Here is an 18,339-nt window from a genome sequence, read left to right as displayed (position 1 = left end):
TTTTGATTACTATGGCCTTATATTATACTTCGGTATTAGGTAGCGTGATTCTTCTACTTTCTTCTTTCTCAGGGTTGCTGTTGCTATGCAGGGCCCTTTATGGTTCCATATAAGTTTTTTAAATATTTGTTCTAGTTCTGTAAAATACATCATTGGAATCTTGATGGGAATTGCAGTGAATCTGTATATTGCTTTGGGTAGGATGGACATTTTAGCGATGTTAATTCTTTCTTCCCATGAACATGGTATGTGGTTCCACTTATTTGTTTCTTCAGTGTCCTATATTATTTGAGTATAGGTTTTTACATCCTTGGTTAGATTTATTACTAGGTATTTTATACTTCTGGAAGCAATTGTGATCTCATATTTTTGTTTTTAACGTTGATAGGATTATTTCTGTAGAAATTGTTAAGGTGTTAGCTTGTTGGACATATGAAATTTTAGTTTATAAAATTATAAAAATATGTTTATAAAAATATATCTAAAAACTTTTAAACATTTCGTCTCACATAATTATTTAAAAGTTGATATAAATGGCATTTTAAAAGACATTATTTTTGGATATTTAGTAATTTCAACAATTGTTGAGATGTTTCTGAAACCATCAACTTCCATGCTCAATGGAAGTTATATTCCTAAAAATATTTTAATTAGAAAAAATTTTTTATTACATTATATTGATTATTCTATTACAGTTGTCCTGACAACTTACAGTTTTCCTGGGTGCCCCTCCATCTGCAACAACACTGTGTCAGGCAGTCTTGCCACCACTGTTCATGTGCATTGGTCATGTAAATGACCAATTGATCAAGTTCTTTAGCTACTCCATTTCCTGTGCTGTACTTTACATTCCCATGGCTATTCGATAACTGCCTATTTGTACTTCTTAATCCTCTCATCTCTTCACCCATTTCCCCACACCACCTCCCATCTGACAACCATCAAAATGCTCTCTGTACCCATGATTCTATCGCTGTACTTGTTTGCTTACTTTGTCTTTTAGATTCCATTATTACTAGATTTGTATATTTTGCCATTTTATTGTTCATAGTTTTTATCTTCTTTTTCTTAAATAAGTCCCTTGAACATTTCATATGATACTGGTTTGGTGATGATGAACTCCTTTAATTTTTTCTTGTTTGGGAAGCTCTTTATCTGCCCTTTAATTTTAAATGATAGCTTTGCTGTGTAGAGCAATCTTTGCTGTAGGCCCCTTCTTTTCATGGCTTTGAATATTTCTTGCCAGTCTCTTTTGCCTGCAAAATTTCTTTTGAGAAATCAGGTGACAGTCTTATGGGAACTTGCCTATAGGTAACTAACTTCTTTTTCTCTTGCTGCTTTTAAGATTCTCTCTTTATCTTTAACCTTTGGCATTTTCATAATGAGTGTCTTAGAGTGGGCTTCTTTGCATCCATCTTGTTTGGAAATCTCTGCTTCCTGGACTTGCATGTTTATTTCCTTCACCAAATTAGGGACGTTCTCTTTTATTATTTTTTCACATAGATTTCCAATTTCTTGCTCTTTCTCTACTCCTTCTGGCAGCCTTATGATGTGAATGTTAGACCACTTGAAGTTATCTCAGAGGCTACTTATACCGTCCCTGTTTTGGGGGATTCTTTTTACTTTTTCTTGTTCTGATTGGTTCTTTTTTGCCTACTTATGTTCCAGTCATTAGTCTGTTCTTGGCTTCGTGCACTCTGCTGTTGTTTCCCTGTAAATTGTTCTTTATTTCAATTAGTATAGGCTTTGTTTTTGACTGGATCTTTTTTATGCTGCCAAGGTCCTCACTAAGTTCCTTGAGTATCCTTATAACCAATGTTTTGAATTCTGCATCTGATAGATTGTTTATCTCCATTTTGTTTAGCTCTTTTTCTGGAGTTTTGATCTGTTCTTTCATTTGGGCCATGTTTCTTTGTCTCCGTGTTTCGGCAGCCTCCTGTGTTTGTTTCTGTGTATTAGGTAGAGCTGCTTTGACTCCATGTCTTGGTAGTGTGGACTAATGTAGTAGGTGTCCTATAGGGTCCAGTGGCACAGCCTCCACTATCTCCCAAGCTGGGTAGTTGAGGTGCCTTTCATGTGGACTGAACACACCCTCCTCTTGTAGTTGAGCCTTGGTTGGTGTTGGCAGATCAATGGGAGGGATTTACCCAGGCCAGTTAGTTGCAAGGATTGGTTGTGGCAACTTACTACCAACCTCTGCCCTCTGTGGAGGATCAACAGTCCTGAGGCCCACTCCACAGAACAGGACTTACTTCATTAGGACTTTAGTACCTGCTTACTCTGCCCCTTGAGGGTGTCATTTGTGGAAGTGTTTGGGTGGTGGTGCTCCGCTGTGGTCGGTAGCTCTCCAATGGATGCATAGGTTCTGGGGGTTCCCAGGAGGTCGAGGTGCAGTGCAGGGTCAGCCACTGCTTGTGTTCTATCTGGGTCACTTGGCATAAGCTATAAAGCAATCTGCAGATGGGTGGTACTTGTGCTGGGCTTAGGAGTGCCCAAGCATGGCCAGCCTGTGAACCAAGGCCAGCTGCTGCTAGTGCCAGGCCTGGGGTTTACTGAACCCAGCTGTTCCTAGTTTGAGGGGATTTAGGAAGTTGTACAGCATAAGCCAAGACCAGCCATTCATATTGAAAAGCAGCTTGGGTGGGCCCATAAATTGGGTGGGGTGGAATGTCTGGGGATTTCCAAGGTGGGTCAAACAGTGTTAGTCAGGTTGATGAGTCTCACATATGGCACCAACTTGCTGACTTTTGGCGGGGAGGGTTTAAAAAAGGGATAGTAGTTTCTGCTCACCTTGATGTCAGGCACTTTGGTTCTTCTTTTTATGTCACTGTTGCCTTTAAAGATGCTACCCCAGTGTTGGTGCACAGAGGGAGTGAGTCTGAGTTGGTGAATACATGTGTGGGTTCTTTAAGAGGAACTGTTTGTGGCTCCAGCAGTTTCTTCCACTGACTCAATGCATGCTAGTTTTTGCAGCTAGAAGTTGTGGCGACTTATCTTCCTGGCCCTGGAACCCTGGTCTGGGGTGCTTCATGTGGGGCTGGGTCTCCTTGCTCCCAAGATACCCATCCTGAATTTTTATTCACCACACATGGGTGAGGTACTAGCCCATTCCTCGTCTGCACACTTCCTACCAGTTTCGATGGATGTGTGTGTTTTTTTTAATCCGTAGTTGTCAGATTTACATTCAACTTGATTTCTGACAGTTCTGGGTGATTTTTTTTTTGTATTTTAGTTGTAATTTTGATGTGGTTGTACAAAGATTTGAGCTGTGCCTGCCTATATCACTGTCTTGAATGGAAGTCCTTTAAAGTTTTTAGATGAGTGTGTGTCTATGAATGTTCACTACCACTCAAGAATGAAGTCAATCCTTTTCTTTTCCAGTCATGTAATAGTGTCCCTAAAATTTTCTACATTTGTCTTAAATTAGCTGACATAAGTAACATAATTACCTCATATTTCTTGATTCTATTTTTTGGTTCAGAAACAACCAAAATCTTCAAGGAAATTTAAAGACTAATTAAAACTTCATTTTATTAAGAAACCAAACAGATTGCAAAACGTGCTAGGGGAAAATTACAGTCTCTTTCTATTAGGCTACTCACTGATTTATATTTAGGTGATGCAAAGACTTTCTGGATGAAGCTGGAAGATGATGGAAAAGTAGACATGATATTTGAGCAAGTACAAAATGTGCTGCAGTCACTGAAGCAAAAGATCAAAGATGGGTCTGCCACAAGTAACGGTATGAAGCAATAAAAACTTTCAGTATATGCAATGCTTAATGGTACCCCTGACATACTGTAAAATTCCATTTCCAGTGTTGTTTGTTTTATTTATTTATTTTTAATTGTATTTTATTGATTATGCTATTACAGTTTTCCTATTTATTTTTCCCTTTGCTCCTCTACACCTAGCACACCCCACTCCCTCAGGCAATCCCCACACCATTGTTCATGTCCATGGGTCATGTATATAAGTTCTTTGACTACTCCATTTCCTATGCTGTGTTTTCCATCCCCAGGACTATTCTCTAACTACCAATTTGTATGTCTTAATCTCTTCACCTTTACATCCATTCCCCCAGACTCCCCTCCCCTCTGGTAACCATCAAAATGCTCTCTGTATCTGTGTGTCTGTTTATGTTCTGCTTCCCTCCCTTAGTTTCTTTTTTAGATTCAATTGCTGATAGATATGTATTACCATTTTATTGTTCATAGCTTTTATCTTCTTTGTCTTAAATAGCTGCTAGTGCCCAGCCTGGATCCATTTAGTGATAGGTACAGAGGCTTGCGGAGACCAGCTGTGAGGGTTTAGGAAGATCAGAAACATGAGCCAAGACAAGCATTCATATGGAAAAGCCACTGTTAACAGCTTTGTTGGGTCTGTAAATTGGGTGGGGCTGAGCCTCAGGGAATCACCAGGGCTAGCAAACAGTGTTAGCTAGATACAGGTTATCTCAGATACAGTACCTGCCTGCTGGCTGTGTGGCTCTGTGGCTCTGTGTTGGGGGGGTGGTTACAAAAAAGAAACAATGGTTTCTGCCTGCAGTTTTGTCTGGGAGAAAACTGTCCCCAGCTCTTGCCCTGATGCCAGATACTTCATTTCCTCTCCATATCCTACTGGTGCCTTTCAGGCTGTTGCCCCAGTGCTCAGCTCAGAAGGAAGTAAGTCAGAGTAAGTCTGTGTGTGAGTCTTTTAAAGGTAACTGCTTGGGAATCCAGCAGTTTCTTCCATCTACTCAGTCCCTGGTGGGTTTACAGCCAGAAGTTATTGGGGCTTATCTTCCTGGCAGTGGAACTCTGGGTTGGGGTCTCTTGCTCCCAGGATATCCCTATAGATTTTTATCCACCACACATATTTTACTGGCCCATTCCACATCTCTTGTATCTCTGCCCCTCCTACCAGTCTGGATAGATGTGGTTTCTTCTTTAATTCCTTAGTTGTAGGACTTCTATTCAGCTTGATTTCTGTTGGTTCTGATACCACATCTGATAGTGTAGTTGTAATTTTGATGTGGTTAGGTAAGGAGGCAAGGTGTGCTTACCTAATGTCACCATCTTGGGCAAGGCTCCTGTTGTTTGTTTTAAAAATCAAGTGATTTTTTCATCATCTAAAATCCTAACATCAGTTCTGTTTGCCTTTTTATATGTGTTTGTTTTTATATGTATTGCCTTTATGTGTGTTTGGTCTGCTTCTATACAATCTTGCTTTTACCATACCATGGCCATATTGTAAAAATGGAGAAGATGCTTACTTTGAATAGCTACTAAATATATCTCTAACTCAGGCTATTTTTTACCCCACCCCATTTTCTTTTTTCTCTTTTCTTGGGGAGTATTACAAAAGTAATGTCTGTTCATGTACAACATTTGGTACATATAGAAAGCATAACAAAAAGTATCCATTATCCTATCATTCAGTGACAACTAGTGTTTTTTACATATAATAGTACATATAACTATATTATATCTTCTTTAAGCAGAACTTGCCCTATTAGGCTTCTGAAAGCAAAACTTGTACATAGGTGGTCAATACAGTCAATGAAGGTTTGTTTGTTTTTCTTCAACTCTGGTTGGTTGTAGAACATAAGACTTTCATGTGGAAACTTCCTCATTCCATTAGGACAGATGATTTTCAAACAAATATTTCCCCATGTTACTGGTGACTGGGATCCATCCACATGGCACCTTGGTGAATAACCGGACATGTGCCATGTTACTGTGGATCATGGTGAACCTCAGGAAAGACACAGGTCTTAAAATCAAGGTAAAAGCCAGGTAAAATCCAGGTGCGGCAGGACAGAATCTTATAAGGAAGTCTCTTGCAGCTTCAGAGTTAGCCAGTGAAGGCACAATCAAAGCAGCAGCATCTCCTTTCTTATTACTCCAGGTCGCATGGCCTCCTTCCTCATTATAAACTACACAGCTGCTTGTTTACATCTCCCATCTCACTGCTCTCTTTCAAATGGAGTGGTAAAAATCCCTTACCACAGATAGCATGTCTCCTCCTTCACCGCTGCTTCTCATGGCCAAGAGAGCCCTTTTCCTTCCCAAACTGCATGGCCAAGAGCAGAGGGAGAATTGCTGCTGCACCTTGCTTAAATTCAGGCACCTCCTTAATAACCCCATTTCCGACTCCTCCTACAATCGACTCCATCTGCCAGTTCTCTGTTATCTTCTGCCTTTTTCTAGCTGCCATTGTTAGTGCAGGCAGGCATGGCCCATGACTGGGAGTGAACCCCTTTTCTGCTTCTCTCAGGCACAGCAAGCTTCTCAAGCTATGTCATGAGTCAAAGTCATGCCCATCTCTCTGGCTTAGCACATATATTTTCTTAACTATAACACTGGCCAGCTGGTATTGATACACAAAACAGCTCATCTCCCAGCCTTGGCTGTGGAGGCTTCTTTGGGATTTTTTTTTTTCCTTTTTTCTATATTCCTGAGAGGAGGAGGGGCTTGTCTGGTTCCATGAGTCCCCTAGCTCAAATACTGTTCTGAGCCTCATACCACATCGGTTACACCCAGACTATTTATTTTTTCTCAGACTATGTTGAATTCTTTCTGGATACTCTTATAACATTGGTTTATTATGTACTTGTCCAAAAAATGAGTACTGTTTTTCATTTTAACATTTTTTCCCATGCCTTCATGAGTCCAATATTCCTAGGATTGAATCCAGTACTACTTCCTAGCTGAACGTCCTGAAAGGAATAAGTTAACCTCTAAGCTGCAATTTCTTTCTCTCTAATACAGATATTTATAAGATCCCCTCAGAGGAGTTGTGAAGATTAAATGAAATAAAATATGTAGATTGTTTAGTACAGTAGTTGGCACTTGAATAAAGGTAATGCTACTGCTGATTGCTTTTGTCCTTTTTTTCCTTTCCTTAACAGAATACATCCAAGCAATGATTCTAGTGAATGAAGCCACTAGAAGTAACAATTCAATACTGATAAAGGGTATGTACATTTCTAATCTCAACATAGAGTATTCTCTGATATTTTCTTGATCTGAAGCAGGTCTGCATAATTATGTCAGGCTAATTAATGAAATAATTTAAAATAAAATGTAAGACCTATACTGGTAAATTATATAAATAAGTTTTCCTACTAAATGAAAATCCCTACCTATCTAGTGATAAGAAATGCATACCGTACAAAGCCTCCTAGGGAAGGAATGAACAAATGTATCTCTTCAAAAAAATTTTTGTATACCAAGGGAAAATAGAATTTTAAGACTCCAAACCACTATAATCCAGTTTTGTGTGAAGAACAATACTAGAAAAGAATGTTCTGGTATAGATAAATGGGTGGCAAAATTTTTCATTTCTAGATTATTACTAGACTATAAGTCTTTAAAACTCTAAACAAATTTATTTTAGAATGAATTAATCAAAGATAGTATACCAGGGCTAGACAGAGAAAAAGTGAAAATTACTTTATTAGAATTATTATGTTACAAAACTTAGTCTTTCACTGATTTGCTAAAGTATTGAAGAAGTACATTTACTAGATGTTAATTACTACTAGGAAATATTGTCAATAAATTATAATAATTTTCACTGCTGTAATTTGGAGCTTTAAGGTTTTAAATCTCTGAAAATATAGCTTATCATTATCAGTATATTTTAAAGAAATCTCTTGTTACTGATAAATATTCTCAGTTTCAATAACTAACATTTTTAGAATAGTAGATTCTATAAGGAAACAGTTAAACTATCACACTATCCTTCATTTGCACTTGGAATTAACTCTCTGCCCTTCACCCATTACATTAGTTTTGAAGAAACGCTTTTAAATGCAGGAGGTGGTCAGAAATACAAGTAATTCTAAACAATTCTTGTTTTCTTTCTGAGATAGTCTATTTCCCATTAAAATAAAGTAAGTTGGGTTTTTGTTTCAGTCTTTTAAAGTAATAATTTTCTCAATGGAGATGCTAATTATTATAATTTCATCTTTTTTATGTAGTTCATTTGAAATGTAATGAACTTACTAAAATAAAAGTATGTGTTTGCCAGTGGTAGACCAATGTTTATAAGTGATGGGGAAGTTATGTAATTAACATTTTTGGCAAATACAAGGATTAACAACTTTCTAGTAATAAAGTTTTATGTTAGTATTTTAAAAAATACTGAGACTGGGCAAAACAAAAGGATTTGATGTTGAGGTCAAAACAAGCCATCCCAGAGCCAGTCTACTGTACTCCACAAATCAGAAGTTACCTTTATTTTCCTTGCTTCTGTATAACAAACTATAAATATTTGTAGTATGCTTATACAAAGGATTGGATATCATTTTCTTGACAGAATTTTTTTCCTCTTTCCCCCTTCAATAAATGATTAATTTTAAATTTCTATTTTTTTTCAGTAAATCTTCTTTATTTTCAAATATATTTTATTGATTATGTTATTACAGTTGTCCCATTTTTTTCTTCCCTTTATTCTCCTCTGCCCTGCACCCACACACACCAACACTCTCCCACCCCTTAGTTCATGTCCATGGATCGTATATGTAAGTTCTTTGGCTTCTCCATTTCCCATATTATTCTTCACCTCCCCTATTTGTTTTGTAGCTACAATTTATGTTTCTTATTCTCTGTACCTTTTCCCACATTCTTCCTCCTCCATCTCTCTGCTGATAACCCTTCACGTGATCTCCACTTCTGTGATTCTGTTCCTGTTCTGGTTGTTTGCTTAGTTTGTTTTTGTTTTTGTTTTTGTTTTTCAGGTTCGGTTAATAGCTGTGAGTTCTTTGTCATTTTACTGTTCATATTTTTTATCTTCTTTTTCTTAGATAAGTCCCTTTAATGTTTCATATAATAAAGGCTGGGCAAATGATGAACTCCTTTAATTTGACCTTATCTGGGAAGCACATTATCTGCCTTCCATTCTAAATGATAGCTTTGGTGGATAGAGTAATCTTGGATGTAGGTCCTCGCCTTTCCTGACTTGGAATACTTCTTTCTAGCCCCTTCTTCCCTGCAAGGTTTCTTTTGAGAAATCAGCTGGCAGTCTTATGGACACTCCTTTGTAGGTAACTGTCTCCTTTTTTCTTGCTGCTTTTTTTAAAGATTTTATTTATTTATTTTTAGAGAGAGAGGAAGGGAGGGAGAGAGGGAGAAAAACATCTATATGTGGTTGCCTCTCAGGTACCCCCTACTGAGGACCTGTCCTGCAACCCAGGCATGTGCCCTGACTGGGAATCAAACTGGCTACTGTTTGGTTCTCAGGCCGGCACTAAATCCGTTGAGCCATACCAGCCAGGGCTCTTGCTGTTTTTAAGATTCTCTGCTTGTAATAGCATAATCAATAAAAACAATACTTAAAAACAAACAAACAAAAGATTCTCTGCTTATCTTTAATCTTGGGTAATGTACTTATGATGTGCCTTGGTGTGTGCTTCCTTGGGTCCACGTGCTTTGTGACTCTCTGAGCTTCTTGGACTTCCTGGAAGTCTATTTCCTTTGGTAAATTGGGCATGTTCTCCTTCATTATTTTTCAAATAAGTTTTCAATTTATTACTCTTCCTCTTCTTCTGGCACACCTTTGATTTGGATGTTGGAACGTTTAAAGTTGTCCTGGAGGTTCTAAGCCTCTCCTCATTTTTTGGAATTCTTATTTCTTCATTTTTTTCGGGTTGAATGTTTATTTTTTTCTTCTCCTCCAAACCGTTGATTTGACTCCGTTTCCTTCTCTTCACTGTTGGTTCCCTGTACATTGTCGCCTATTTCACTTTACATAGCTTTTACTTCTTCCTCTGTTTTGCAACCATACTCAACCATTTCTGTGAGCATCCTGATCAATGTTTTGAACTCTGCATCTGATAGGTTGGTTATCTCTTCATTGCTTAGTTCTATTTTTGGACCTTTGATCTATTCTTTCATTTGGGCCATATTTCTTTGTCTGGGTGGGCCTGTTATGTAGTAAGGCGTGGAGCCTTAGGTATTGTCACAGCGGGGCAACCGGTTCACTGGGTTGTGGTGCTATATGTGAGGGAGGGGTCTGAAGGAACAATGTCTCTTGCTCAGCTCTCGGTTGGCTTTCCATCACTTCCCCTGCTAACCGCAAGCATAATTGGGCTCTTTTGGTGCTGTTTCCTAGGTGGGCAGGTTTTTTTGTGTTCTAGGACCATGTGGATCTCTCCAGTGAACTCTCCTGTGAGGCTGGGTGTTTCTCCTGCTACTGCAACCACCACAGATTTTTTTAGTCAGAATTTATGAGGCTTTCTTTCCCCAGGCTGGAACCCTGGGTTTTGAAATCTGTATCACTACCTTGTTGCTCTTCCTGGTTTATCCATACACAAATGTGGGACCACCCAGTGTGCCAGCCACCATCTTGCTGTCCAGGTCCTGCAGCTGCCGCCTTGCCTCATTTCTTCTCCGCCCTGGCTGCCTATCTCGGCTCCTCCTACTAGTCTGGATGAATGTTTCTTTAACTCCTTGGTTGTTGGACTTCCATACAGTTTGATTTTCTGGCAGTTCTGGTTGTTTTTTATAATCAATTTATATAGCTCTCTTCAATTATCAGATTTTAAACCTTCTTTCTTTACCTAAGTAAGTAAAGAAGAGCATTTGTTTTTCCATGAGTCAAGGAGTATTTTTGGGTTATAACTTAAACTTTTATTTACCTAAACTTTTTTTTTCTTTTTATTAATAAGACTGTTCAGCACTAAAGGACTAAGACAAGTGAATAATCCAAGGCATGATGAGAAATCTTTTTTTTTCCTAAGGTCCATCATTGTGTAGGAAACAGCATATTTTTAAAAAAAAAAAATTCTGTAAACCAAACATATGAAGTATTCCACATACCATTTTTCACAATAAGAACTGGAAATCTATAATTTTTTTCATTAAATACATAGCTTATTTCTGTGTTATAGTCATGTTAAAAGAGTAGAATAAGAAAAATGGACAAAAAATAAAATTAAGTTCAAAGAGATTCAGGAGAGACTAAGGGAAATGTGAAAATACAAATGGAAAGACAAAAAGAGGTACCCAGATATCCTACCCCATTACCCTCCCCATAAAATAGGTAATAGTAAAACAATGAGAAAACAAAAGATATATGATATTTCCTCTTTGGGACCTTTTTATAGAGCCTTTAAAAGTTATGTTATTTTTCTGTAAAATACCAGCAGAAATAGGGACATTTAATGTGGACCTTAAAGGTTGATTAAAAATCAGATACAGTTTAGGCCAAACTGGAGTTTCTGCATTAGAAATCTCTTCTTTCTTAAGTCTTATTTCATCCTGTCTTATTTTCTTTTTTTTTTTTAAATATTGACACCTAACTTTTTGGGTCAGTCTTGTTTATCTTAATATGTTTTCAGATTTAAGGACTTCATATATCTCTAGTTAATTAAGATATTATTTAGATATTAGAGTGAATGATTTTTAATTGGTGTACTTGTTCCTGATGTGTGTAGTTTTCTTTCATGTAGGTCATAAGTCTGTGACTGAGAATGAAGAGGAAAACAAATCACATTCATGGCCATCTACATCATATGAAGAATCCTTTCCAGAAGACTGTACAGTTCTGTATGTATATTAGTTAAATCTATTTATGTTCTTAATGCTTTTGCTCTCAGATAGAGATTTACTATTTGTAATCATTTGACAGAAGAGTAGGTAGACTATATCAAAGAAGATTCCACCAAAAGCATTGAAAGTTGTCAATTTTAGTATTTTGTATGGGATAAAGGTTCATTAGTCCCTTAATAGGTTATTTATTTTGTTAATATCCTTAGGTAATCAAGTCTTTCAATAAAATTTAGCTTAAAATGTCTTTGTATATTATTATTATGCTGAAGTCTACCAAATTGTTTTTTCTTTAATATAAAAATCTTTTTCTTGGATTATTTCTGTTAAAGTTGGTATTTTTAAAAGTATTTTTTTTTTCAGTATTGGTTCAGTTTTTAAAATGAGTAACAGCTCTAAATTAGTATCAGAAAGTTTATAAGAATAGGCTACATTTTTCTGATCTTTTCTTCTTTTACTACTAATTTCAGTAAAGATTTTGCAACAGAATTCCTCAGTAGAATTGTATAAAGAAATCTGCCACTCTTGACATTTAGTCTTTATATTTAGTAAGTGATACCTGTACTAAAACTTTTAGGTACTAGTTAAAGGGAAGTTTATGAAAATGTGTTATGCTAGGGTAAAGAACAGAATTTCAAAAATCCAAAAAGTGTCTTTAGAAAGTAAGTTATTAATTTGATTGTCCTTTTAGCTACATATTAAAGTGATGAAAAATATTGTCAATAACCCTGACTGGTGTGGCTTGGTTGGGTGTTGACTGCGCAAAGCAAAGGATAGCTGGTTTGATACTGGGTCAGGGCACATGCCTGGGTTGTGGGTTCAGTGCAGGTTGGGGTGCATACAAGAGGCAACCATTTGATGTTTCTCTCTCATATCCATGTTTCTCTCCCACCCTTTCTCCCTGTTTTTCTCTTTCTCTAAAATTTAATAAATAAAATCTTCTTAAATTGTCAATATAGAATTCTTTTTTCTTTTGATGATGAGAGTTGTTGATTGACACTCTTACATATGATTTGCATTTACAAATATTACAGGTGTCTTTGCAGTTTGAGTCCAGAAGGCTCAAAATTTATTTCAAAAAGCTGTCAGAGAATGCTAAGTTCACAGTTTTAAAACTAAAAAAAAAAAACCCAGATTTTATTATTTTTAGACATAGAGGAAGGGAGGGAGAAAGAAAGGGAGAGAAACATCATTGTGTAGATGTTTCTCACACCCCCCAACTTGGGACCCATCCTGCAACCCAGGCATGCCCTGACTGGGAATCAACCAGTGACTCTTTGGTTTACAGGCCAGTGCTCAGACGTCCACTGAACCACACCAGCCACAGCGCAGCAGTTTTAAACTTCTTTAACTGGTTGTTTCAATAGCCTATTTCTGACCTTCTTATATATAGCATAAAATTTTATTACCTTTAACACTCTAACTCACTAAAATAGATTTTTTACATAAATTACCACCAAACTTCCCCATCTTATGTTTATATAATATTTTAAACCTAAATGAGTTGGTTAATTCTTAAGTGCCTCCTTTTTTGTTTTAAGTTTATTGTTTTAGCTTATCAAAATCCTTTTGGTTTTAAATCTCTTATATTTTCTTACTAGCTTTTCATCTTGTACAAATATATTAAATAAGCTTTCTAGTCTTTATTGTAGCTCACTGCTAGAGACCTTTTTTCATTACTCTTCAGAAAGAACTGTTCAACCAATTGGGAATTTAGTTAGCTGTACCATTGTCCCACTACATTCCTCTGTTTTAAAAGATTCACTGCTGTAGCATTCTATATTATTACCAAAGTTTATCAACCCTTATCAAAAAGGATAATTATTTGTATTTTTTCATACCTTGTCCATGTTGGCTTTTCAAATTATAAATAGTATTTAAAACTTGAATGCCCAATTCTATTTTTTAGAATTCTTTAGGGATTAATATTAAGCTAATCATTCTGTACTTTCTGGAATGTTCCATTTTAAAAACAAAAATCAGGGCAATAGTTTTCCATTTTTCATTTATATTTAAAATGTCAGTACATTGTGATTTAATTTGTTTGGGCCTAGAATCTTAAATATGTTTAAAACTAACATTCTAGGATCTATTTTTAACTATCACAGACTTCAATTTCTTCTCATTTTTATCTGGTCTTTCCAACTGAGGGCAGTGATAGTTATAGATAAAAAAGGCAAAGACTAATTGTTTTTTGAACTTCTCCTCTCTGTTATCAGTTAACTTATTATGATCTTTCCCCAACAGATTGTCATCTTGTTCCAAACATAGCTTGAAAAATTTTGCTATTTTAACACGTTTGGAAATTTTAGTTCTTAGTAGGCTTGAGCCTTTGTGACACTTTTCTTTATTTTGTACATATTCTTTTAAACATCTGAGCTTCCCAGAGAATGATTGGCTTCTCTAATCGCTTTCTTATCTCATTAAGATTATTTGTGATTGCTTAATTAAGACTTGATTTCCTTAGAACCCACAGTTCTTATGCTTCTTCCCACTCAGAGTCTTTTTCCGTAAGATATTATACCTAACTTTGAGTTGAACTTTCTGAGATCTTTTCATTTAAAGGGACGAGTCTATTTAGGCTCAGGATTTTCTTACATAGCCATTTCGAAGTCCAAGACCACATTTCAATCTTGAACAGAATTATGTTTAAATAATTCTTTTGTATTTCCTCTGCAGATCATGAGTTTATTACTGTTTTACTTTCAGTAGTTAAACCTCTAGCAGGCCAGTAGCACATAGGCAAACTGGCAAACTAAATGGTGAATAACTTAAGCCACAGGCTCTCAACCCCAGCTGAATTGCTTAATGTCATATAATTTGTCAATGACAAACCAGAGTGAAAATCTTTAGTCTGGTAGGAATCTGGCTTTCTATATTTCATTCTTGAGTTTAATTTCCACTCCATATAAGTGAGCTATGACATAGGTAAATATAAAAATATATTTAGTCCAACGATAATTCTTTTACAAAGATACCTACTTTTGTGATGTTAGGATACCTGTCTTAATACTTTTTCTTAATTAAGTACTTTGGTTTGTGAGGAACACACAGCCAGCTTAATTAGTGGAGTTTACTAGAGATATACCTGGTATGTAGCTTTGGCTAACATACATGGTGAAAGTGAGCATTTCCCCACAGCTAAAAGACCCAGGTGTGAGTTTAAGCCATTTGGCTTTACATATCACATGCACACAAACACTCAAGAGAGCTTATTTTTTCAAACACACAACACAGCCCTGACCAGTGCGGCTCAATGGGGTTGGGCATCACCTGTGAACCAAGAGATCGTAGGTTTGATTCCTGGTCAGGGCACATGCCTAAGTTGTGGGCCAAGCCCCTGGGTGGGGGTGTGCAAGAGGCAACTAGTCAGTGTTTATCTTGCACATTAATGTTTCCCTCCTTCTCTTTCTCCCTCCCTTCCCCCTCTTTAAAATATAAAGAATTAAAAAAAAAACTAAACACACAACACACATACACTCCTAACCTACACGAATATACATTCACACACACTTATAAATAAAATAGGTGTTCAAGAACAGAAACTGTAACATAACAAGCCATATAGAGCCTAGAATTGAAACTGGAAAATCAGTACCAGAGGTTCAAGGTCCACATTGCTGAGATCTACTTCTTTTTTGTTTGTTTGTTTAAACTGATTGTTTGTTTGTTTGTTTTTCAACTACAGTTGTCTCTGTTTTCCCCCATCCTCCCCCATCCCCACCTTCTACCCTCAATCCTACCCCTCTTTGACTTTGTCCATGGATCCTTTATACACGTTCCTTGACAACCCTTCCCCTTCTTTCCTTTTTTATTCCCCTTCCCACTCCCCTCTGGTTGCTGTCAGTCTGTTCTTCATTTCATTGTCTCTGGTTATATTTTGCTTGCTTGTTTGTTTTGTTGATCAGGTTCTGCTTGTAGGTGAGATCATATGGTATTTGTCATGAGATCTTCTCTGTATGGTATCAGTTGGTTCTTCTGATTCCACATAATCTAACATGATATGCCCCAGCTAAATACTACATGATCTTCTATAAGTGTTACCTTGATATTTTTTTATATCTTGATATAAATTTTTGAGAGAGACCGTTAATAGCGCAGTATGAATACATGATCCAATAGATTTGTGTACACTGAAATTAAAATGGCCATCTTTCTGAAGAGGATGACGAAAGAAGGAACTGAGCAGAAAACAGATGTGTCTACTGCCGTCTTTAAGATGAATATAGTTTACATTCATTTCTTAAAGTGTGTCCCTTCAAAGATCATAAAGGATAAAATGACTTTTTGCCTCAGACTTTCTAAAAGCTAGAAAATAAGCTGGCAATCTCTGAAGCCACACTTTGCCTTGTAGTTCAAGGTGTTTAATGACAAAACAGTTCTTAAGCAACATACAGACTCAAATGCCTCTACTAAGAGGCTGGCATATGAGTACAGATAATAATACCAAATAACCATTCTTTCCTACTTACTCTTTGTTTATCTCCAGCCTTTTTGTATTTTTAGAAGGCCAATAACACTACTCATAGGATGTTTTCTTTATTGTTTTATCCAGTAATATATCTTCATACATATAAGAAAGTTAATCTTCCCCCCCATAAAATGGGATTGAAATTAAATTACTTTACTCCTGAGACTTTTGTCTCATTACTCCTGAGACTTGTTTCAGGAGTAAGTTGGTTTTTGTTCATTTATGTTATGAGATGAGGCACAGATAAGAAAAGAATCATTTATAAGGACCATATCAGTGTTTCATTTCCATGTTTTACTGCTTATCTTTCTAACTCTTCTTAAGTATAAGAAGATGTTTGTCCTTTAATTTTTATTAAATTTTAGTCACCAGAATACCTCTTTGAGCCAGGTTTGCTAACTTTTTTAAAATCCTAAGTTCCAAATTACAGATTTTTACCAGCATGTTCATTATTATAAATTTTAGTCCAAATTGTTATAATTGTATATTGTTCCAGTAATAAGTAACTTGGAGCTGTATTTATTGTCACATGAGGAAATTATGTGTGAATACATTATAAATTATAAGCTACTGTATAATTATTACTTAGTATTTAAGAACTAATGATAACCCAGATACCTTCTCTTTCATATATACCCTTGGTTAGTTCCTTAATATTCAGAAAAGAACCTTTTGAATTATCAAATTGGTGTTTCATATTCCCCTTCTCCCCAAAAAGCAAAACAGGAACAAAAACAAATCTAGTTTAAAAAAAGGAAATCACATAATTAGATTTGGAGAAAGGATGCCACTGAAATCAGTGGGAAACACTTTATTTGGTTAAGACAAGGGAAATGAAACATTCACTGTATTTACTTAAGAGTAACATAAAACAAAAATCCAAGCCCTGGCTGACGTAGCTCAGTGGATTGAGCGCGGGCTGCGAACCAAAGTGTTGCAGGTTTCATTCCCAGTCAGGGTTCATGCCTGGGTTGCAGGCCATGACCCCCAGCAACCACACATTGATGTTTCTCTTTCTCTCTTATCTCCCTCCCTTCCCTCTCTAAAAATAAACAAATAAAATCTTAAAAAAAAATCCATGATAGCCAAAGAGAATTTATTACAGTGAACACTGAAGGAAACAAAGGGGAGATATGTCCCAGGTAGACAACAGAAATGCTCACAGTTTAAAGTATACTGTAATGCTTTATGAGAAAAAATGATAGAAAGAAACTCGGCACTTAATAATAAGGGGAAAGCGATTCTAGACACAGGCTTTAAAAAACAAGGAAATAACGGTACCAAAATAAAGAAATGAATAAAAACAATTACTAAATCGAACTAGGCTAAAGAAAATAGAAGTTAAACGAAAGAGTAAAACAAAAGATACATTATAGGCTATAATTTTTACTATGGCATGAACCCCCAACATTATTCAAAAATTCTAAAATAGATTGAAGTTACTTAAGAAGAAACACACCTTTATTTTTTACCCTCATTTTCAATGTATTAGATGATAATGCATTGTAGTCCATGAGTAGTGGTGGATTTACATTAATCTTTTAATGCTACATTTTCATCCAATATTTCTCACTGTCTTCAAGAAATTTAAAAGCTTGAAAATACATAAAGGTATACAGCAAAAAACCATACTCACACCATCTAGAATTAACAGCTATTAACATTTCATTTTATTTGCCTCTGGTCTCTTTATTAAAAAGAAAATACATTTTGAACCATACCTAATTTCTCACCATGGCAACATCTGTTCCCCATCTGCATTTTAGAAGCAGTCACTATCACCTATCGTTTTTCTAGTTCATTTAAAAATATTTACAGGGTCATAAATACTATATAGTATTGTTACTTTTCATTATTTTCACTTACATAAATATTCATACATGAACCTTGTTTTATTCAGTATTATTTTGAGAGATCAATACTAAAGCTTTTTTAAACCAATATTAATCTATTAATAATTTTTTCTTTATTGATTTTAGAGAGAGAGAGGAAAGGAGGGAGAGAGCAAGAGAGAGAGAGAAACATCAATTTGTTATTCCACTGATTGAAGCATTCATTGGTTGATTCTTGTATGTGCCCTGACCGGGGATTGAACCCACAACCTTGGCCTATTAAAACAACACTCTAACCAGTTGAGTTACCTAGCCAGGACTATTAATAATGTTTAATTACTAAATCAATCTAATCATGCTGTGTATAGATCTATTTCATTTTCTTTAATTCTTGTTTGGTTTTCCATAATGTAAAATACTACATTATATTTATCTGTTCTTTTAAGGGTAGATAATTAGATTGTTTTAAATATTTCCTGTTATAAATAGTAGTACAGGATCA

The 18,339-nt window shown here is 36.0% G+C and overlaps 1 protein-coding gene across 11 annotated transcripts in view; it reads left to right on the top strand.

Annotated features, from left to right (window-relative positions):
• The window catches only part of LOC123807501 (histone-lysine N-methyltransferase SETDB2-like), a 125,795-nt gene that overhangs the window by 19,592 nt on the left and 87,864 nt on the right, over positions 1 to 18,339 (top strand). For all 11 annotated transcript variants that reach the window (XR_006783658.1, XR_006783657.1, XR_006783659.1 and 8 more), the window contains 3 exons: positions 3,617 to 3,742; positions 6,893 to 6,958; positions 11,438 to 11,534. Coding sequence is in view for 8 of the 11 variants with exons in the window: in XM_045821409.1 (XP_045677365.1) it covers positions 3,617 to 3,742; positions 6,893 to 6,958; positions 11,438 to 11,534 (289 nt within the window). In the remaining 3 variants the exon portion in view is untranslated. The remainder of the gene's footprint in view (positions 1 to 3,616; positions 3,743 to 6,892; positions 6,959 to 11,437; positions 11,535 to 18,339) is intronic.

Source organism: Phyllostomus hastatus, unplaced genomic scaffold (assembly GCF_019186645.2).
Source record: "Phyllostomus hastatus isolate PE091 unplaced genomic scaffold, TTU_PhHast_1.1 phas_scaffold_46, whole genome shotgun sequence".
NCBI lineage: Eukaryota > Metazoa > Chordata > Mammalia > Chiroptera > Phyllostomidae > Phyllostomus > Phyllostomus hastatus.
This window is presented reverse-complemented; position numbering and strand designations above follow the sequence as displayed.